At 45.5% G+C, this 22,971-nt stretch overlaps 1 protein-coding gene across 7 annotated transcripts in view; it reads left to right on the forward strand.

Moving 5' to 3' along the window:
- CENPT (centromere protein T) overlaps positions 1-22,971 on the forward strand; it is a 1,192,572-nt gene that overhangs the window by 167,834 nt on the left and 1,001,767 nt on the right. For all 7 annotated transcript variants that reach the window (XR_013603874.1, XM_078671348.1, XM_078671349.1 and 4 more), the window contains exon 4: positions 10,704-10,830. Coding sequence is in view for 6 of the 7 variants with exons in the window: in XM_078671348.1 (XP_078527474.1) it covers positions 10,704-10,830 (127 nt within the window). In the remaining variant the exon portion in view is untranslated. The remainder of the gene's footprint in view (positions 1-10,703; positions 10,831-22,971) is intronic.

Raw genomic sequence — 22,971 nt, forward strand, 5'->3', positions numbered from 1 at the left:
TTCATTTTACGTGAGAATTGAAATACATCTATTTCCAGTTCAGTGAAATCACACATGTACATGGGACAAAAAGAGAGACCTTTTTTCAACACACTGATTTCATTATCGTTCAGAACTCTATCAGAGAGATTAATCACTTAAAAAATAGCTGTGGACTGATACTAGGATTACCAATATCTCTAATAGAGTCCACTGGCGGCACTATCTTTACAATATTTAAAACATAGGCCACCATAGGTCCAGCGTATCGATTCCCTCAAGAAGAGATAAAAATCTTAGGATGTTTTGTGGGCATAAACCACCGCGGTTAGTTGCAATCCCGCATAGGTTTAGTCAGCATGAGGATACGCGGTAAATAAAAGGTCCCGCGTTGGAATAGATGCACTCCAAAGAGGGATCTGTTTCTCGTTGCCAGAAGTCACGGGGACTCCACCTCCGGAAATGCATAGGATCCTGAACAGGTTACCAGCAAACTTGTTGGACCTGGCTTGATCCATGCCTTCAGCAAAAAAAAGGTCTTTCCTTTCCATTCTCTAGGATGATTTTTCATGCCTGATTGTTTCACTTGTTTTCATGACGATGTGTAGAGGGAAAAGGGAATCAAAGGAGCAGTGCATTAAGGCATGCAGAGAGAAAGAGGGGACAGCAATCCTGGCTTCCAACTAACCCTGTTGAGCACCCTAATATATTTGGTGCTATATACCAAAGTTAGAAGCTCCATCATGACCACTCCACCTCCAGCACACTCACAAACACTCCACATACATCCAGGAGGAATGAGGCTGCACAGTCATGACATAAACTCTGGTTTACCATGAAAAGCCGTCTCCCCTCTGAGTTTTAGATAACACAGACCTGTACCGCCCAATTATTTATTTTTATTGTATTGATTTTGTGCTGTTTTTTATAGTGAGAACAAGGGCCCAAACATATATTTTTTTTTTATTTAAGTTTCAAGACCTTTATTCTCGGCATGTACACATGTTACACAGCTTCGTGCCCACAACCTTGTATAGGCCGGCAGCAATTTGGTGGAACATAGTGATACGAAACAATTGTATTGCGTGACAGTCTGCTTGGTCATGGCCACATCTTTTACACCTTGCTTCCTCACGCAGACCATATCTATACAATTGGGCTGGGGTGTAGTATACCTGGTGTAGGTATTTGTAGTGGATAATTCTTAGGTTACCATTCGGTGTGAGTAGTTTCGTGAGCGTGCATGTGTGTTCCCAGTCCTTGTTCGTCAGTGGTGTGTCTAGCAGCGCATTCCATTTTTCTTGTGCCCTGGTTGCCCTATGGTCTAGTTCTGTCTGAGCTTGAATGTAAAGTCGGGAGACCAAATGTGATGTGGCTGTGGTGGTGATCAACATTTGTAGGGTGTCCATTATCTGGGGTTCCTGTGGGAAAGTGGAAAAGAGCTGTTTTAGCGCTTCTTTTAGTCTGTGGAATGTGAACCGAAAGAGTAGTGTCGGGTTTTGAATAAAGGCTAAGTCTTGTTCCGTAATGAAAGCCCCTTATTTATAGATGTCGCCCATGGTTTCTAGACCCACCTGTTTCAATAGGTTCATGCCCACTTCTTCGCCAGTGACTGACAGGCTTGGGTGGTGATGCGGAGGTAGCGCAGGAGCGTAAAGCGGGAGTTTGCGCATCATTTGGCCTAGGGTTTTCCAAGCAGCGTTTGTAGTGTCGATTGTGTTTATGTCCTTATTGTGTAACGGGGGTCGTATATGCGTTATTATTGCATCTAATGGGATCGGAGCTGCATCTCCTTCCTCCACCGATACGTGGGTCAGGTATGGTGTTTTGTGATACCAATGTGTAGCAAATTGGGTCTGTGCGCACAAGTAGTACAGCCAAAAATCCGGTAGTCCCCAACCTCCCCTATTGATAGGCAGCGTTAACGTGTCTAGTTTTATGTGTGCAGTTTTCCCTGCCCATATCAGCTTCAGTATTATCGTTTTAATGCGTTTGAAGACCTCTTTTGGGGGCTGTATTGGAATATTATTGAAAAGATAAAGTAGTTTGGGGAGTACTACCATCTTTACTATCACCATCCTATCAGCTAGTGATAGCGGGAGTTGGATCCATCTCGTGACTTTGTCTTCTAGTGTATCTATTGCTCTGCCGTAATTGGTCCTGATAACTACCTCTGGGTCACGATGGAACCAAATGCCTAGATATCGTATAGGGTCTGTCTGCCACTCTAGGGGATATTCTGTTGCATGTCTTTGTGTAGAGTCAGTCAGTGGAAATATGGATGATTTGTCCCAATTAATTTGTAGTCCTGAGTATCCCCCAATTTAATATAAGTTCGCAGGAGCGGATCTAGGTTAATGGCTGGGTCCCTAACATACAGCAACATATCGTCTGCGTATAGGGATATGTGCAACGGTCTGCTGGGGAATTGGAGCGCAAGATGGTGGTGTTTCTGTCTCACGATGCAGGCCAGTGGTTCCAGTGCTAGTGCAAAGAGTAGAGGGGACAAGGGGCAACCTTGTCTCGTCCCTCTCTCTATAGCAAACTGTTCCGACACATAGCCATTGATTTTAATCCTGGCCACTGGTTTGGTGTAAAGCAGCTGTACCCATTGAATGAACACCTTAGGGAAGCCCATTCTATGCAGTACCGTTATTAGCTATGACCATTCGATGGAGTCGAACGCCTTAGCTGAGTCTAGCATGATCGCTGCCGCTTTGGTGTCTGGTGTAAGGTAATGTGCCGTGGCAAAGAGCGTTCTGGTGTTGTGCGTGGTGTTTCTGGATGGGATGAATCCCGATTGGTCAGGGAGGACTAGCGCTGACATTAGTGGTTGTAATCTGGTGGCGAGAGCTGTAGCTAATATTTTGGAATCCACATTTATCAGCGACAGAGGGCGGTATGAATGGCAAATTTCAGGGTCTTTATCTGGTTTTAGTAGCGCTATGATCACAGCCTCTCGCAGTGTTGGCGGAAGGATCTGCGCCTCAAGTGCCTCTCCAAACATATCCACTAGGTGGGGAGTTAGTAATTCACTATATGTTGTATAGAATTCACAAGTGAATCCATCGGGCCCTGGTGCTTTCCCGTTTGGTAATGACGTTATAACGTCGGCTATTTCCTCCCTTGTTAACGGTTGGGCCAAATACTGCCTCTGGTTATCTGACAGCCAGCCAATAGCAACATCGTCCAGGTATCGTAGGGTTTCGGATTGTGTTGCAGTTGGTCGTGAATTATATAACTCTTGGTAGGAGTGGACGAAGCTCTGCAGGATACCCGCTTGGTCAATGTGCATTAGTCCATCATCCCCAATAGTCTTTGTAATAATGTGCTTTTTGTGACCAGTACATATTTTAGCTGCTAGAGCCCTACCTAGTCTGCCTCCCTCCCCGTATGATCTAGCCACGTGTCTTTTGCTTAGATATTTAATTTCATCGGCTGCGAAGTTTTGGTGTTCAGTGATTGTTTTCCTAATGCCACTCAGTATACTCTGAGTTGGGGTTAATTCATATTGTCGCTCTAGTGTACGGAGCGTGGATTCACATCACGATATCTGCTGCCTGATGTCTTTTAGTATGCCTACTGTCGTGCTTATACACACCCCCCGTATCGTTGCCTTGAATGCTTCCCATAGAAGTCCCGTGTCTTCCGTGGTGTCTACATTAAGACTGAAGTAATCTTTTATAGCTTTTCCAATGGTATCAACGTAAAGTGGGTCTGTGAGAGCGTTAGAGTTGAAACGCCAACTAAACGGAGGAGGTGCGTAATTTGAGATGTTCAATGTTAACTTGACAGGGTTGTGATCGGATAGTGTTTTGGGCATGTGTGTTACGGCGCGTGTCCACAACAAAATGTCGGTTGTTCCCAACCAGTAATCTATCCTTGACCAGCTAGCATGAGGTACGGATGTGTGTGTTGCTTCTGTGATCCCGGGGTTCCGCGCTCTCCAGATGTCTTGCAGGGATAAACCTCGCATAATGTCTAGTAGTTCGATTTTAGCACGTGTATGGTGTTCCATCGTGTTCCCTGATCTATGTAGCGTATCGTCTAGTGCAATATTGAAGTCACCTCCCCATAGGATTATTTGGTCCGGATCAGTGTTTAAGTGTTGCCAAATTTCTCGGAAGAAGTCTGGTGCGTCAGTGTTTGGTCCGTACGTGTTCACTAGTGTTATCTGCCTGCCCCGTATGTTGCCGTTCACTATGACATACCTCCCTTCGGCGTCTAGTTTCGTTGTGTGCACTCTGAAGTCTGTGCCCTTTTTGATCAATATTGAAACACCCCTAGCATAGGACGAATATCTTGAGCAATACAGCGACTCAGCCCACCGTCTCCCCACTTGAGCATGCGAGTGTGGAGATTCATGTGTTTCCTGAAACATAACAATGTCAATTTTCCACCTGTCTAGACATGCGAATATTTGGCGAATTTTCTTGGGATTGGTGTAACCTCTAATATTCCATGATAGGACACTCAATGCTCTAGGCTGAGATATATGACTAGCCTTAGTGATAGTTTTGTACAGGTATATTTGCCTCCCCTACCTTGTCCAGAGAGGACCACAAAATAGTGTAGTGACAACATGGATGGTTTTCACGTTTACAGTGATATAAGTGGCTTTTCTGGTTGCAGGCAATGCATCTCAAGCAGTCTGATCTAAACATAACAACTTTAGCCCCTCCACCCACCCTCCACCCCACAACAGCAGCCCAATCCTGCTGAGGCCATTCCCTTAACGAACATCCCATTTGCATTTAAACTTTGTCGGGGAACACCCAGATGGGGGTCCGCCTGGACTGCACTTCTCCATCTGAGTAAACGGATGTGGACGGTTACGTAATCACATAAAGTCACAAGATCTCTGCTATGTATATAATAACAATGTATATGATACTCCCAGCATCAGGTAGCCAAAAATTGTATATCAGCCGGCTATTATAATCTCTCCCATACTGGAGTGGGTATAGAAATAGAACTTGCATACGACATGCATTGAACATTGTAAGGAACCAGCATGCCAGCAACAATGTGCTATGTGTGTTTCGACATCCTATACTGACGTACTGCAAATCGACTATGGGGTACTGTAACATCCACAGAGGAACTGTGTCTACGTAAAGAATAAGGATCTGCAACGGCCCTCATACCCCACCCGGGCTGCCAAGTAGGAAGTACGGCCCAGTACCGAGCAACGTTTCGTTTGTCGGATGTATTGTTTGGTAGCCGATAGCATACAGTATGTAGCATATTTTACATCCACCATCGACAGTGTGTTACATCGTCTTACATCCATACGTAGGAAGCTGTCAAACCCAAGTATCCCTTTGTGTAGCAGATGACCACTATTTACCTAGGTAAAGCTTGTGTGCAGCATTCTACTATGCCACCTCATGTATCGTACACAAAGGAGGAAATTGAAGTCCCAGCAAAAGTCTGACATTGCAAGTATCGCTTACCCTGTGTGTTGATCAATATCCGTTCAATGTACAAAGCAGTGTACGCTGCCCAGCGTGACTCGTGAAGGGTATAAATCCCACAACAACTGGTATTAGCGAGACATAGTTAATCCTCACCTATCAGTGAAGTATTCGGGCCGTCCCTTTTGCATGGGAATAGCATCGCCTTCGTCACCTGCAATTAGATTGTGAACCTCAGCCATCTCGACAGATAGGGCGGATCATACCACCTACTTTCAGTCTTCATCTTGATCCTGCTGATGTCGCTGGTTGTTCTTGCGGTGGTTCGCGATTTTCTTTATGAAGTCGTTTGCCGCTTTAGGAGAGGTGAGAATTGTAGGTTTACCTTCCCAAGTTACTTTCAGCCTCGCAGGGTATAACATTGCGTATTCCACTTGAAGTTCCCGCAGCTTCGATTTCGCACCGTTGAATTCCCTTCTAGCTTGTTGGACCGCTTGTGTGTAGTCCGGGTAGAATTCCAATTTGTTGGATTGATATTGAATATCTTTCAGCTCCCGTGCCATGCGTAAGATTGCATCTCTATCCCGGTAATTTAGTATGCGGGCTACTATCGGTCTTGGAGTTGCTCCCGGTGGTGGGCGAGGTGCTAGCGTTCTATGCGCTCTTTCCACAATGAAAACGTGGGAGAGTTTGTCTTTGCCAAAGATGGAAAGGCACATGTCTTCCACATATTTTTCCATGTTGCCCGCCTTTGTCGATTCCGGCACGCCCGCTATTCGTACGTTGTTGCGGCGTGATCTGGCTTCCAAATCTTCGGACTTGGACCTGATAACTTCCAGAATCTTGTCAAACCCCGCACATTTAGAGGTGCTCGCTCGTGATTCATCTTCTACTGCAGATAATCTGGTCTCTGCCTCTTCCAGTCTTTCCCCATGGTGATCCACTTTGGCAGCCATGGTGTCCATTCGTGTTGTGAGGTGATCCATTTTACCATGCATATCTTGTAGGCTGTCTTGTATGGCTTTCGACATCGTCTCCATGCCTTTGGATGATGGGCGCTCTGTTTCAGTTTCGGTGTCTGAATGCGGGTGTGATCCTCTTGAGGAAAATTGAATTTTGCCCTACTATGTGTCCCTACGTGTTCCCCATCATGTGGTATATGTGCATGATTTCTATGCATTTTCCCTCCATGGCCGAATATAAAGACGCGTTTATAAGTTGCGTCCAACGTTAGTATGTCAGTTATCCAGTCCTCCGTGAAAGCAACGTGAATTAGGCTTTCAGGCCTCTGTTGCCAACGTCTTTACATGGTGCACGTTAAATCATCGAGATGCACCCGTTCTTAAGGCTCCACAGGGCCCGGACACGAGATCCAGGCCTCAAGCCTCCTGAACCACTCCGAGAGAAGCAGCCCCGCCCGCATCCCTGACCTTTCACTTACTTCCTGCCAAGCAACGCGGTGCCCGGCTCGGCCTGGCCTGCCTGCCAAGAATATGTTATGCCTACAGTTATCTGTTCAGCTCCCCGGCTTCACATTCCTAGCTAACAAACAGCATAAACATATCCATCTACAGTCTAGTCTTTCTGTCTCCATGCAAGTGATTTACTGAATTAGTATCCATAGAAGATCCATAGCTCACGCAATACATGAAGAAATATATGCATGCACTAGCTTTAGTGACAAGCAGCCTTTGCCCTGATGACTTTTAGAATCAAGCAACATGTACTCCAAACACAAGATATCAGATACGCTGTAGGTACAGGTCGTTCTGACATCCCAGACTTCAGTCTCTTCTACTAGTGCTAGAAGTCAGCGCCCCCCAGCTCTCCCCAGTTGCACGTCATGACTCGTTTTGCGCGCACCAGTAGGTTAAAGGTTTCAGCTGCCCATGAAGCCCCCTCCATATATCCACCCACTTATGACATTTCTGTGACGTCTACATCACACACCTCCGTGCACGCCCTGTGCACGCCTTCTTTTCACGCCCATATGTCCTTATCTTTCCTTTTTCACTTGTTACGCCTACTGTATTCAATGCAACTGTACTGTTTTACTATATATATTGTATGATGTTAATGAAATGTTGAGATTGTCCCTTCCTGAACCTTAGCAGGTGATGGAACCCGATGTCCATTGGCTCGAGCCACTTAATTAAAGCCCGTATGACTCAGATACCACGGACTCTGCCTCTCATTTATTGAGCTATCCTTTTTCCTTTAATGCATAGAAAAATAGTACCGGTAATTTATTTATTTACCACACTAGCAGGTCGTCTTTGCTGTTCAAAGTTCAGTTTTGGTTGCTGCCTGTCCGGTTTCCCCATGTTGTGGGGTTAGTGCGTCCTGTAGTTCTGTGCTGACGGTGTATTCCGCCACTTCCTGCCTGTGTATTTGGCGTGGCAGGCTACTGCGTTGGAGCGTAGGGCTGCGGTTGACGCTATAGTAACGGTTTTGGCGCCAGAAGCGTCGATTGGTTCATATAGATGAGTGTTGGAAGGCAGTCCGGTGGCACTATACTGTAGACAGCGCCTCACATAGGTGACATGCACGGCGACAGTGAAAGAGCAATTGGTGTGCTTGTCGCCGTTGTCGCTCACTGCGATGAGCTAAGGCAAGAATATTATCGATATTGAGCTCCAGCTATGTACGCACTCACTTCTGTCGCTCCCCATGTACGACCTGCACCTATCGCAGCCAGTAATATCCCGCGTGTGGTTGCAGAAGAGGTGGATCACTACAGCGCAGCGAGGTATAGCAGGAACCTTATATATCCCGTGGTTGACCTGTGTTACACATTACGGCGAATTTCGAGGATCCATGCGTGGCAGAACATTTCCTGTGTCAGATGCGTGAAATTGCATACGGCGCTCACCTATTCCATTTGCGCGTATCGTTTGTTGTCCTGTGCTTCTGTGGACAGGTGCCGACCAACATTGACGTAATGAGCTGTGCAGTTGACAGCACCTCCAGTCCCACCTCATAAAATTCTATTACAAGTCGTCATGTCTCGTGTGTAGTGTGCTCTTGCAACAGTTCTCATGCCCGGCCAGCCATTACAAATGTTCCAGTGGTCTGTCCTCAGAGCTGAATGCTGCTCGCAGCGCTTGTAGTTTTGCGTGTATGGGCTATAGGGGCATGCTGGTAGCGCTCGCACTTGTGTGTCATTCACACTCATAGACTGTTCATCCCTGCTACAGAGCGGTGTCCGGATCGTAACATCAACTACTGGGCGCCGCCATTTTGCCGCTCCTAATTCACGCCTCTTTTGTGCCTCTGTCTGCCGTATCTTGGTAGTCGTATCTGCCCTATCGCTAAAACAACAAGTCTGTGGTTTACAATGCGGCGTCTCTTAGTAATGAGCCGTATTTATTTGATCAAGCGCTGGTGCGCTCCTGTAGCGCTGACATATGTATACCCAAGTCGAGATAAAATCCGTAGCCAAACTCCTGTAGTCCCACGATCAATGCTGCAACTAGCAGAAGCCGTTTACGTTTTGTGGCTGCCAACAGTGCATTTCGCCGCCTCAGGTACTCATGATTTAGCTATTGAGCTCCGAACTTCTCTCTCAATGTGCTGTCCAGGATCTCGCGTCTCTTACCGCTCCTGTAGTGTCCGAGCAGGCGCCATCTTGCCGGTTTCAGTCTCTGCGCCCGGCAGTTCTCTCGAGTCGAAATTTTGCCATAAAGGGAAGAGTTTGTCGGTATTTAAGCACACCGCCGTGTGCTGGCCATCTTCCGCTGTCAGACGTTCATGTCGGCATCGAAATCTGTGACTTTATTTGCGTTATTTCAGCTAATAGACGGAGCCGTCCGGCGGAGCTGTCTAGGTAGCCAGCCTTTCCGCAGTGCGCCCTCTAGCGCCCCCCAGGCCCAAACATATTAGAGGGCTTTTCAGTGTTAAATCTCCAAGAATACAAGATGCAATAAGTAGCGGGAGGAGAGAGAAAACTTACAAAATAATACATATAACAAAACATACTCCTAGAAATATTTTTGCATATAGACAGTCCTGAAAGCAATGACGACTTGTGTTAGTTAATTAGGGAAGAGGTCTTGGTTGCAGATGCAGATGGAAGGAGAATAAGCAGACAGACGCTCTGGGAGAAAAACTGGCGGGAGAGAAGGAGGTACTAGGAAAGGGAGATCCTACTTGCAATTTGAGAGGTTCACTTGGCAAATAAGTGGTTTCAGCCCCTTTTTGAATGCGACTCCACGACAGTGGTGCAAAGGCTTCGAGGGATAGAGTTCCAGATTCTGGCACGTTGCCAGAAAAGGCTTGTGCCACAATATTTTTTCTTGAAGCCATGGTGTTCTGTGTCCACCCGATACTTTAAATTTTGATGCAACACATCTAGGGAGTTGGTATGCAGGGCCCTGTGCACGATGCAGGCAGTCTGACAGAAAGATCTAGCTTCTATGGGAAGCCACTGCATTGTTAACAGGACAGGAGAAATATGGTCACATCTTTTTGTTACAGAGACCAAGCGAGCCACTATGTGTAGGACAGCATACGTGGTCTTCCCCAGTGAAGCATCTTAATCTGTTGATCTACTGGTGCAAATTAGGCAAGTCAGGACAGTAAAATAAGGAAACAATGCCTTTTGTTGGTTCTTCTTCACTACTGCCCCAGCCATTCCCTGAAACTGCATATGCTGTACTACAACCATACTTGTTGGAAGAAAACCTGTTGAGCAGGGGCTGAGGGATTGGCTGTTGGTGGCTCCCTTATGGGCTAGCCTGCACAAAAGCACTTGCAGGCATTCCACTACTGAGTGACCACATTTTTGTTGAAAAACTTTTTCCAGTCCGGTCTGCTCGTGCAATTGGTTCATGACCAGTTGTGATGGAGAGGGCACGGAGTAAAGTTACCACAATCAACATGTAGGTAATTTCCTTCTTCCCCAATCTAGCTCTATTGGTGGTCCCATCCCTCCAAGATGTAACAAGATGATCCCCTTTTTCTGTGCTTGTCCAATGGTGTCTCAGTGATACAAAACCTTTTTTATAGATGACCATCATATTGTTTCCATTATTAATGCAGTATTTTCCTGGAAGATACTGACTCTTCATCTTTTTTGTAAAACCTACAAGAAGGGACAATCTGCAGCTCTGAATTTTGTTTCCGTGTGGATCCCTCACTGTGGAAATAGTGAGGGAGTGGAAGCTTAGGTGTAGGGTTAGTACACTGTGGTTGATGATGGTACTATAGTGGGTTGTAAAAATGGCTTAATGACTGAACAGTTAAATATTGGTAAAATAAGCGAAGCCCACCATGAGTAAATTATTGATATTAAATGTTTGTGTTTAGACCAGCTCAGCTTCAAAGCGTTTGTCCGTCATAAAAACAAGTAAGAAGAAAGCAGTCCCTGCTCTCCTCTTCAGTCTTGACACCGAAGACACACCAAGGACGATCCTGAAGCATATCTCTCAGACTGGTAGGTTCTCTTTTCTTAACTTCTTTGCATGTGTCTCCCAACCGCTGTAGTTTCCATCTAGCTGCAGTCTATGTGAGAAATCTTCCAAAGTGCTAACCCCTTTGGCACTCTCATACCCGCACAGTATGTGATGACTCCCTCAGAAAGAATGGATGGGTGATTCACTGATTGTGGGGAGTGTCAGTTGGTCACTGTAGGTGATTGTGAACTAATGAATGGGTGAGCATCTGGGTGGGTGATCAAAGTGGAGAATACCCTCCTGCGACTGCATGACTCAATGAGCGCTTCCTTTCAGATTAACAGAGGGAATCAACATGCTCATCATTTCATAATGGTATGACTGAAAATGTCAGTTTACAGCATAGCAGCCTTCTCCTATGCAGAGCGCTACACATTATGCCTTGGTATACCAAAGAAGATACAAAGTAAATGCTCATGTTGACACATGGAGAGAGAGAGAGAAACATAATTCATTCTGTGAGCCTCCGCTCTCAAATAGCTGAATTCAGAATTTAGCAGCTGAGATTTGATGTTTTGATTTTGTGAAGTGCCTGGAGCTGTAGCACTTTCATTCTAGTGTTCTTGGTAACCTTAGAACTTTTTGACTGAATTCTGCAGATTATGCATCAGTTTCTGCATTTTGTACATATATTGGCAATGTTTAAACAATGAAAAATACACAGGCTGTTGAGCTGGATACATTCCAATAGACTAGTCTGTGGCTCGAATCCTAAGCGTCACAGGTTGAAATAAGAGTAGAAATATTCTTGCATCAATCCAAGCATGTAACAATTTGCAATATTCTATTGCCATTTAGTGCCAGTCTTGCTGTGCCGCAAGACTGTTGGCAGGAAGTGCTAGAAAACAAGCACGTTAAATATAGCAGAAAGATGAAGAATAGTTGAACGAGAAAACTGTTCTTTACTGAGAATATTAAATGTATAAACATGCTTATAAAACAATTCAAAACTATTCAATGTGTGTTCTGTGGGAAAATATAAAGAGAAGTCTTTTTGTGAAGTTAGTGTATGAAAAGTTTGCGAGTGTGCACTAAGGCAAAGAAGGTAGAGGATGAAACGTTCATTCACTATGGTGAGAGTATGGGAGGATCCTCCTCAAGTGTATCCTCGAAAAACTGCAAACCACCCAATAAGTCACTTGAGGGTACTGAAGCCAAAATGAACCCATTCTATTTTTTTGACTTATCCTGGCTGAGTGTCCTCAAAAGATTTTTGAGAGTTTGTCGCCCCCCCCTCAGCTTATCGAAGACTGCTTCATCATTTCACGACCTCTCACAATGGGGTAGCAACAATGCCAACCCGGTGGACTTAACCCAGGTTACCTAATCTATCACTGGGAGTTCTTTTTAATCAATGTTCAGTAAATTTCAACTGGGTCCTTTATTTTTGGGCACAAGAAAAAGTATAAAATATTCCTACGAGTATACTCAAAATATTCTTTATTAAGTGAGTACCTCTAGTAGGTTTAAAAATACTAAAAAGGTCGGTCATATAGTGAAATACATTGAATCACTGGACCTATAATCTAATATTGCCAACATCTTTCGACCACTATGAAGGTCTAGGGTGTTCTACAGGGTAACAAAATTTAAGGCAACAGTGTACATTCAGACTATGCAGATAGGTAAATAATGAAACCCTACCAAGTCCCTTTGTTAGATACGTAAAATCTTAAGAAAAAGAAGGCAGGTAAGGGACAAGTTTCAATTGACGAGACCCACTAATCTCCTAACACATGATTGGGGCCTGGAGGAAATGTATTAAAAAGATCTTACTGCATCCACCCATAAAAAGACTTGTAAGTAGAGGCTGATATGTTAATTATCGTGAGAGTACACTTTTTAATAGTGTCCATTAGTGTCTGTGGTATAGCCACCTTTTTATCATACCATCACTCACATTAGCATTTAAAAAAAAAGTGAACAGTAGAAAACAGAAAGGTGTATGTATATGTGAAATGAATGCTGATTCTCCTTATGGACACGACTTGCACCCTATGGCTCCTACTTTGTGTGACTGCTTAGAGGCGTAGTCACTTACTCTAGTCATACTAAACTACGAGCTCCTTGGCAAAGTGTGGGGGATGCCTCCTCCATTGGCACACCGTGTTGGTACAAAATTGTTTTAAGGACATGATGGGGCTGTTTTCAAATGGCTCCAACTGAACAGCCTCAAGTGCAACTCAGATAAATCGGAGGTACTCTTCTTCGGTTGTCAGGCCGATCCGGACTGGCAGGTATGGTGGCCTGCGGATATGTCTCCTCCGAAGCAGGCGTCTCAGTCAGCTAGGAATTTGGGGGTTAAAATCGATAACGGTCTGACCTGAAGATCTCAGATCTTGGCCCTCACTGGCACCTGCTGCGGTCTTCTCCGTATGCTTCGGAAGTTTTTTCCTTTGCTCTCGGAGGATCACATGAGGATTACGGTGCAGGCCTTGATCGGTTCAAGATTGGACTATTCTAACATCTTGTATCTTGGCCTGCCCGAATATCTCCTACAACGGATGCAGGTGGTCCAGAATGCGGCGGCACGTGCCGTCTTTGGTTTGCATAGGCGAGTTGGTGCTTCGGGCCTGCTTCAGTCGCTGCATTGGCTACCTATCCGACAGCGGATAGCCTTTAAAGCTCTAACCCTTGCGCATAAGGCCTTCTATTCGACAGGGGCCAAATACCTGCAGCAGAGGCTCGTTCCTTACCGTCCCTCCCGATCTCTTAGATCAGAGTCGAAATTTCTTGCCATCCTCCCTCGTGTGAGGAGGGCTCGTTTGGGAGGGCGCTCTTTTATGCTTCGGGCTCCTCAGCTCTGGAACTCTTTGCCTCTGACGCTACGCAGCACCCCAAACCTGTTGTCCTTTAGGAAGGGCCTGAAAACTTGGCTTTTTTCCTCTTAAATTTTTATCTTCCCTGAACCCTGTCTTTTATTTTGTTGTGTTTGCGTTTTTTAGGATGTCAATAAAGCGCCGGGACACTCTTTCGAGTAGCCGTGCGCTATAAAAGTCACAAAATAACATAACATAACAGAACACATAACATAAGGGAGAGGAGTAGGACTAACGGCTGGGGCAGTCGACCTCGAATCTGGGGAATCGGGTTCGAGTCTCTGCAATGACGATGAACATCCTGTGATTCTGGGCAATTCACTTAATCTCCCCGTGCCTAACAAAAATGAATGTGTCCTCATGTAACGCAACTTGTGCTATGTAAAGCGCTCTGATACCCAATACGGGTCAAGTTTGCGCTATATAAAACTCTGTTAAAAAAAGAATACAATGTAGCATTCCTTTAACACGGTATGTTGGCATTTTGTGCATTCCAACTTCATTAAACAGCTCACAAATCTGCCTTCATCGACACACATTTAATTAATTCATCATGCAGTGTCTGTTCTAGTGAGATTCATAGTAGATACATAGTATGTCATGCACGATTGGTCACCCATATGCTGATGATCATCACACGTTCATGCCATTAATAGACTATTCTTGCACTATTATATTAAAAGCCCAAGACAATTGTCTAGAACTCATGAATATATTGGCATGAGTATATTGACATTCACAGGGTGCATGATAGCATGTGTCTTCGTGCGGCTGTCGTAACCCAGCATAGGATGTTAAAGCTGCTACTATTTTTGTTCACCTTTGATATTGTTCTCACCGATACTACACTATTTATTTTCGTGCTCCCCCAGAGGATAAGGGGTAGGGTTAGAACATAGCCGTTTAGCCGTGGTTAGTATTTACTCTACAGGCCTTGAAAAATCCTAAACATTTACTAGACCTGCAAACCTAGTGATTTAAATAATCTTCTCAACCTATTTATAATGTTCTTAACCCATAAACTTGTTTCAAATGATGTGATCCCGGGCAAGTATTGTAATTTCCTGAAACAACATTTTCTTCTTTATCACGTATGAGAGCACCGTCAAATACACAGGTTCAGCATGTCTGCTGTACAGAAAACGTATTTTGTTTGATTTAATAGACCAAACACTAGCACCTTATATAATACAATCTAGCCACATATAGGATACACATGACTGCTGACTTGCCTCTTAGTTAATCAATCGCATTTTCATCAGGGCGGGGGCCAGAATGTTTCTCAAATCCTATTTAAAAACTATCAATTTTTTTTTTTTGGAGACTTGTAAAAGCGCTTCTTTGCCCGAAGGCGTCAAGGCGCAAATGATGGAATAAAGCCAGGTACATATGAAAAAACACAGGAGATAGAGGCCTAGGAGTAGGCTTCAGTAAAGAGTAGAGTTTTAAGGCCCTTTCGGAAGAGCAGAAGAGATTCCTGACCCCTGAGTACCGAAGGGAGCTCGTTCCAGAGTCTAGGGGCTAGAGAAAAGAAGGCCCTACCACCCCATCTCGCCTTAACGACTCGGGGGACAGTCAACCGGTTCTGGCCGGAAGAGCGCAGGGCCCTGCCTGGGACATAGGTCGACACTAGGGTCCTAATAGCTTCAGCTCCCGCACCATGAAGAGCTTTGTGAGTGATGGTCAGAATTTTAAATTTTATCCTGGCATGTACCGGAAGCCAGTGGAGATTTCTCCTAATACTGGTACCTGAAGAGCGTCTGGGGGCATTAACGACAAATCTCGCTGCCGCGTTCTGGACGACCTGCAGACGATTGAGTAATTTATTACTCATGCCAAGATAGAAGGTATTGCAGTAGTCTAGACGCGAGGATATGAGGGCGACTGCAACCATTTTCCGGGCATCAGAAGAGAGGTAGTGGGTACGTTTTCTTAAAACCCTTAGGACCCCGCAGCAGGTTGAGACCGTTCTGTTTACTTTCCTGTCAAAGGCAAGTGAGGTGTCAAATATGACTCCCAGGTTGCGGGCGGCGGTAGAGGGCAGGGGACAGGTTCCCAATGTTTGGGGCCACCAATCATCTGACCAGGTCTCCTTGCTTCCATCAAAGACCAGTATCTCCGTCTTTTCCCCGTTTAATTTAAGGAAGTTCGAGGCCATCCAGCCTGCCACTGCTTCCATACAATTTCGGAAGTTTAGGGCCGTGGTCTCGACAGATTGGGACAAGGAGACCATAATCTGGGTGTCATCGGCGTACGAGAGAACTTCCAGTCCAAAAGTTCTGACAAGCCTAGCAAGTGGGGCCACGTAAATGTTGAAGAGTGTAGGACTCAAAGCGGAGCCCCGCGGGACCCCACACTGCAAAGGATTGGCATTGGAAAGGAAGTCACCCAGTTTGACCCTTTGCTCCCGATGGTTAAGGAAGGAGGTGAGGAGGCTCAGAGCCAGTCCCTTCACTCCCGTCTCACTGAGGCGGGAGGCCAGAATGGTAGGCGACAGGGTGTCAAATGCTGCTGTAAGGTCGAGTAGGATCAGAAGAGTTGTCTGACCACTATCGACCTTAGCGCAGATGTTATTGACCACCACTGTAAGGGCTGAATCAGTGCTATGCGCCTTTCGGAAGCCATGCTGAGATGGAGCAAGCAGGCAGGTCTTATCTAGAAAGGTGCTAAGATGGAAATTCAGATGAGCCTCCAGCATCTTAGCTGGAGCAGGAAGGTGGGAGATGGGACGAAAGTTCTTAAGAATCCCAGGGTCCAAGGAGGCCTTTTTTAGGAGGGGCTTGACGATGGCAGTCTTCCAAGATGCCGGGAACTCACCACTGGAGATGGCTCTATTCATAACTTCCAACAGAGGGGGGAGTAAAGTGTCCCTGCAGTTTTTAAAAATTTTAAGAGGACAGGGATCAAGGGGAGATCCTGACTTAATCGAATCTAGGAGTTTATCCAGGGTCTCAGTCGTGAGGAGGGGAAAATTGGAGTAGATGTCATTAGAGACTGGGGTGTGGACTGGGCTGGAAGGGGAAACATGAATGAGGTTATGGGTCTGGAGAGCAGTGTGAATATCCAGGATTTTGGTATGGAAGAAGGTGGCGATCTGATCAGAGTTCTTGGGAGGGAACTATGGGATCAGGATGTTGAACAAGAGATAAGGTATCTACCACCTTAAAGAGATCACCAGGGGAGGTGAGGGATGAGGTTAGCTTAGAAAAGTAAGATTGCTTTTCAGTTAACACCGCTGCTTTGTAGCTCTTAAGGAGATTTTTATGCTTGTTCCGTAGGACGGTGTCAAGCTGAGCTCTCCAAAGCCTTTCCTGCCTCCTACACTCCTGTCTCTGGAGTCTAAGAGTTTCAGAGTACCAAGGCGCTGACGGGCGTTTCCTAGCACAATAATGAGATTTAAGCGGGGCTAGGGTGTCCATAGCCCTAGAGATGGTACTTGCGAGTTCACGGGCAGTGGTGTCAATGTCCTGAGAGGGGGGAGCCTTGAAGCCGGCAATAAGAGGGCCAAGTGATTCATTGGACAGGTCCCTATAGTTCCTCTTTAGAACCCAACGGTTCATATCCGTGGGAGGGGGAGGAGGAGAACCTGAAACAAATTCCAAGGGGACTGCTTTGTGGTCCGACCAAGAGAGGGGCAGAGGTGAACCAGTCTCAAGCCTGGGATCATTAGTAAACACCCCATCTAAGATGTGGCCAGCAGAATGGGTAGGGGATAGCACTTTTTGGGAAAGGCTGAGAGAGGCAAGTGAGTCCACAAGTGACGAAGTGTCGGCCGAATTGAGATTTTCTAGATGGAAATTAAAAACTCCAAGAATAGTCAAGGAAGGCCTATTAATGAATGGTTCAATTACTTCAAGTAGATCGGCAGCAAACGGGGACCTAGAGCCCGGGGGTCTGTAAATTAAGAATACCTGCAAAGTTTTCAGTAGGGGAGGTACTGAGAGAGAAAAAAAGGGCCTGGAAGGAATTCTGGGGAGAAGGGAGGGGCTCCATGCGACAGGAAAAGGTGTTCTTATATACAGTGCCTATTCCACCCCCTCTACGGTCTTCTCTATCCTGTCTCACCATGGCATAGCCATCGGGGAGGGCATCAATCAGATCGGGGCCAGCTGAATCAGAGCCCCAAGTTTCGGTAATAAAAACCCAGGAGGGTTTTCTTTCCGAGACAAAGTCTCGGAAGGCAAAATTGTTACTGACCAGGGAACGAGCGTTGATAAGGAAGCCCACTTCTTTAGAGGGGGGAGGAGGGTCCTGTTTCACCCTAACCCTAGATGACCTAACGGCACTGACCTGACTTGGCAGACGGGTTGGTCATGCAGCTACAGAGGATACCATGATGCAATTGTTCGGGAAAAAGTGTGTGATGGCACGTCTGCCGGAGGGGTCTGAGAGAAATAAGGGAGGCAGACAAGTCACCATTGTCAACAAAAGAGGTTAGAGGGGGCCGGGCAGAATGCCAGGGGCAGAATGCCCGGCCCCTGGCGCCTCCTTGGCGCTGACGGGCGCAGACTGGCAGGACTCTGGCAGGACTCTGGCAGGACTCTGGCAGGACTCTGGCAGGACTCTGGCAGGACTCTGGCAGGACTCTGGCAGGACTCTGGCAGGACTCTGGCATGAGTCCGGCCCATCCGCAATGCGCGTCCGCTGCGCGAAGGAGACGATCGTACCCTTTTATGGCCGGCTAGAGCGCGTCCGAGCGCTGGAATACCCCCAATATGGCCGCCAAAGTTCACCTCCCCGGGGCCGTGCTCTCAGCGTCAATGCTCGGCTGAGAGCGGGCCGGGCAGCGACTGGAAGGGGGGGGACCTGGACAGTTAACAAGATTGCTGAGAAATTTAACAGATGCTCCGCACCCAATGGCAACAATTAAAATGGCTTTTCAGATCGAGCCTAAATATGCTTATTTAGTCAAGCACAATATTTGGTCAAGCACAAAAACACGCAGTGTAAAAACAATGTTTTAAAAAGATAGGCAAGAGTGCAAGGAGAACCTCCCGGCTTATCGCCTCAGGAGGGGAAGGTACAGCAGGCTAAGGCTAATACATAGCTAAAGCATAAAGTAGCCGCACACTGTCATTTGCAATCAGCAGATTTTACTTTGAATTGGCCACAAAATTTGCCTCTGACATGTGGTTTTAAAACTATATGATGTATAATGTTTGGAACTGAAGTTTCTGCATATATTTTTCATTTGCACATCACCAAGTGTTCTGATTTGTTTTGCTCCTATTTAAATCTTTGTTTGCATCACACTTCTGAATTACAAAAAAAATTTCTTTCATAATTTTTTATATATTTTGAAATATTTTGTATTTATTTACATACTATTTAAATGTTGTTACAAAACAGACATTTTACAGCCTTTTGTTTCACAATTATTGTCAGATAGCTCACTTGACAAAAAGCACTAACTGTAATAAGAAAAAGAAAACACAATTTTCCTTCTGCGTTTTGGGACGAGTGTTGTCTAATTAATCCTTGAATGAACTTCCTGGTTTGAACAAGAACATTGCTTTGACAAATTCTGAACAACCTTTTAATGTTGGCCAAAGGTAGTTCCACAGAGCAGGCGGTCAGATGTAGTTCTTTTAGAAGTTTCAAGTAGAGCTACTCTTGTTGTGTTTTCTGCTCTTTTGAAGCTCGATTAATCACTTGTCGACGATACTTCTCACTCAACGTATTAGATAGGCATTCTACATGCTTGTGGAAGTCTTTCTTGCTTGTGCAATTTCTCCTCAATCTTAAGAATTGTCCTACGGGGAGATTGTCCTACGGGGAGATTGTCCCGTAGTAACTTCAGATGTTTCTGTCTGTGGGTTTGTAGTTTACCTCGCTCCTTATAGTATTTTGATGTGGACTGATCTTCAAGTCCAAAAACTGGATCTCTTTGTTGCTCAATGTCATTGTGAATTTTAAATACTTATTTGCACTGTTGATCCAGCCCACAAACTGTTTAGCTGTATCTGCAGTGCTTGTCCAGATAACAAAAATGTCATTGATAGAACGTTTCCATACCTTGATATGATCAAGGAATGGATTATAGATAAACTCTAGGGATGGATTGTAGATACACTCTTCCACAAAGGCATGAATATACAGGCAGGCCACAATGGGGGCAACTGTGCTGCTGATTGAAGTCCCATGAGTCTGAAGGTAGAACTTTTTGAACTTAATGTAGTTCCTTGTAAGTGCTGTGTTAGCACAGTCCATTATGGATTCCCGTGAGGTTATAGAAGTTCACTTCTCTTTCCTCAATAAATGGTCCAATACCCTTAGTGACTCATCTTGGGACAAACTAAATTGAGCGCTTCGACGTCCAGCATCAGATGCAATTGGTTATCTGGGTCGAACTGTATCTGACTCAGTACCTTAAGCATGTCTTTAGTATCCTTTATATAGGATGCTATTCTCTTTACAGTTGGCTGTAAGAAGTGGTCAACTAATTTTGACAAAGGTTCTAATGCCAAACCTATTGGCAGTTTGTAGAGGATGAAATGAGCATTACTGTTTTGTCATTTTCCAAAACCTTACATTTACTACTTAAACATGGGAAACAACATAGTTGGCACCGATATTCAAGTACAAACAGTAAAATTACACTCAGTAACCCAGTGACCAACCGTGCCCGATGGTACCCAGGTGTGGCACCTTCCGTGCCCTGCAGAAGTCCAGTTAATAATGGGGTTTGTTAGGTGCATCTAGACATATTAAATAAATCACAATGTAACTGTAACTACTTTCAAGGGAGCGACACTACTGTGGAAGGACGACCATTATTCAACATCATCAATACAGGAAATAAGAAGAGAGGGAGAGTGGGACCGAAAGGTACACCGTGGAGTCACTCAAGACCGGGTACCCCTCTCCCAACCTAGAGTGGATCTGTATTATTAGGGTCACCTAGTTTGTCCTGCACCATAAGCACATGGGTATGTGGAAAAGTAAATTTTGCCATGTTCTGTGTCCCTACGTGTTCCCCATGTTATGTTGTATGTGCATGATTAATATGCATATGTATTCCCCATGATCGATTAAAGACGCAATTACAGTTGTGTCCAACTCTAGTATGCCAGTTTCTAGTTCTCGTGAAAGCTACGAGTATTAGGCCTATGTAAAGTTATGTTGCCACGTTTCACAGTGTGCACGTTATTTCATTGTAAAATCCCCGTTTCTAGGCCTCAAAAGGGCCCGGACACCAGATTCAGCTCCTGTCTCCTGAACCCTCGCTGAGGAGCGATACAGCCCCCACCTGTATCCCTGACCCTTCACTTACTTCATGCCTCACAGTGCCCGGCTCGGCCTGGCTCTGCCTGCCAGTCTGCCAAGAGTATGTTATGATTCTAGTTATCAGTCCAGCTCTCCTTCTCTGCATTCCTAAGCTACTGAATCGCATCAATAGTTTCCGTCATGGTCTAGCCTTTACGTCTCCATGTAAGAGAAATACTGTATTAATGGTCATTTAATATTCCTCAACACGCACTACATGTAGAATTATGCATGCACCAGTCTTAGAGTCTGTTAGCCTTTACCCTGATAACTTTTGGATTCTATCAACATGTTCTCTAAACATCAGATACTAGATAGTGTTTAGGTACATGTCGCTTTGACTCTCCAGACTTTAGTCTCTCCTTCTAGCGCAGAAGTCATAGCCCCCAGCTTCTCCCTAGTAACACGTCATTGCCAGCTTGCGCGCACCACTAGGTTAGAGGTCCCGGCTCCTTAGGTAGCCCCCTCCATGTTTCCGCCTCATTTATGACATATTCTGTTACGTTTACATCACATGTCTATGTATACGCCCTGTATACGCCTCTTGTTACACCTACTTTATGCCTTATCTTTCGCGACTGCTACAAACCCCGCCCACTGCTACGCCTACTGTACTGAATGCTATGTATTTTGTTTAACTATATATACTTGTGCACTGTTATTAAAAGTTAGCGCGCTCATCCCAGATCCTGCCCCGGCAGCTGCCGGGCCCTGCCATCCTATTCCCGTGCAGGTTGTCCTGTTCCTGTCCTTTATGCTGTATTAAACCTGCAAACTCCAGCTACCTCGAATCTTGACTCTTATTTATTGAGCTATCTGTTATTGTATATCTAGTCAAAAATAGAGGTATTATTTATTTATTTACCACAGGTATCCCACAATATGGCAGCACCAGCTCTACCCTGCAGTGAACATATTTTTACATGTCATCTGTCTACACCACTGCCCACTGCTCTGATCCAGCTCATTTCCAAAGGTGGCGTAGCCGCCTTCTAGGACATAGCTATATGATTCTTAAATAAAATCAACATTAAGTCCACAAACTTCTTAAAGTGTCTTTTTTTGTCCTAACTGTTATCCCCAAACAATATACCAGGGGGTTGGGGCCATTTGTGTATCAACCACATCTGATTTAACCTCCATCACCCGCAACCATACTTGTGTCAGAACCAAGCACGCTCATGCAATGTGGAGAAATGTCACGTCAGGATTCCTAGAGCGTGGGCCCTCTCGAGACGAGAGCTAGAACATCCTGTGCACCCAGTGTGGCTCGAGTTAAGTCTGGTGCAGGTAATTAAATTGTGTATATTTCAGGCTGGCATTGCAAGAAACATGCTTAAAATGCCCAAGTACCATCTCCTATTGTTTATTAAAGAAGGCCACACCCAGGCATTCCTCCCACTTATGGTTACTGCGCAAAGCTTGATCCCTGCCCTTAGGCGATAATGCGCCATACAACATTGTGACTGCCTGTCTTCCCATCCCATGACTAAGAAAACATTGAAGCCCCTGATGCAGTAATGGTTCCCGTTGTCCCATTCCCCAGGTGTCTCTCACTTCTTTCAAAAACATGTTATGTGCCAAAAAAGCACATAACATCTGATAGAGACTACTAGCCGCAGATTCCTTAACGTAGAATTATCCCTAGGCGTAAGACTGGATCCGGAATTTTTTTTGCCACAGCGTCCTTGCGCGCCTATGTCAGTTTTTTCCTTTTCCGCGTGCAACTCTGATCCAGTCTCTGCTCTGGGCCTGTTCGGGCTCCTTTGTCTTTCCCTTTGTGGTATTTTTGTGGAATAGTGTGCGAATGCCTTCAGGCTTTGTCTTGCAGGTTGTGTGGATGCCTTATGTCGGCGACGGCCCATCACCTCATTTGTATGTGGTGGTTAGGGGAGGATCATGGTTCCCCTGATTGTGAGGCATACCAACAGTTGAAGCCGAAGTCGCGGCGGGAGCGCCGGATGATACTGCTCTCGGTGCGTCTCTCCAGTTTGGCTTCTTCCGCTCGTTCAGCTTCGGCGGAAGTTCTCAAAGAGG

This window comes from Lissotriton helveticus, chromosome 12 (genome assembly GCF_964261635.1).
Source record: "Lissotriton helveticus chromosome 12, aLisHel1.1, whole genome shotgun sequence".
NCBI classification, from domain to species: domain Eukaryota; kingdom Metazoa; phylum Chordata; class Amphibia; order Caudata; family Salamandridae; genus Lissotriton; species Lissotriton helveticus.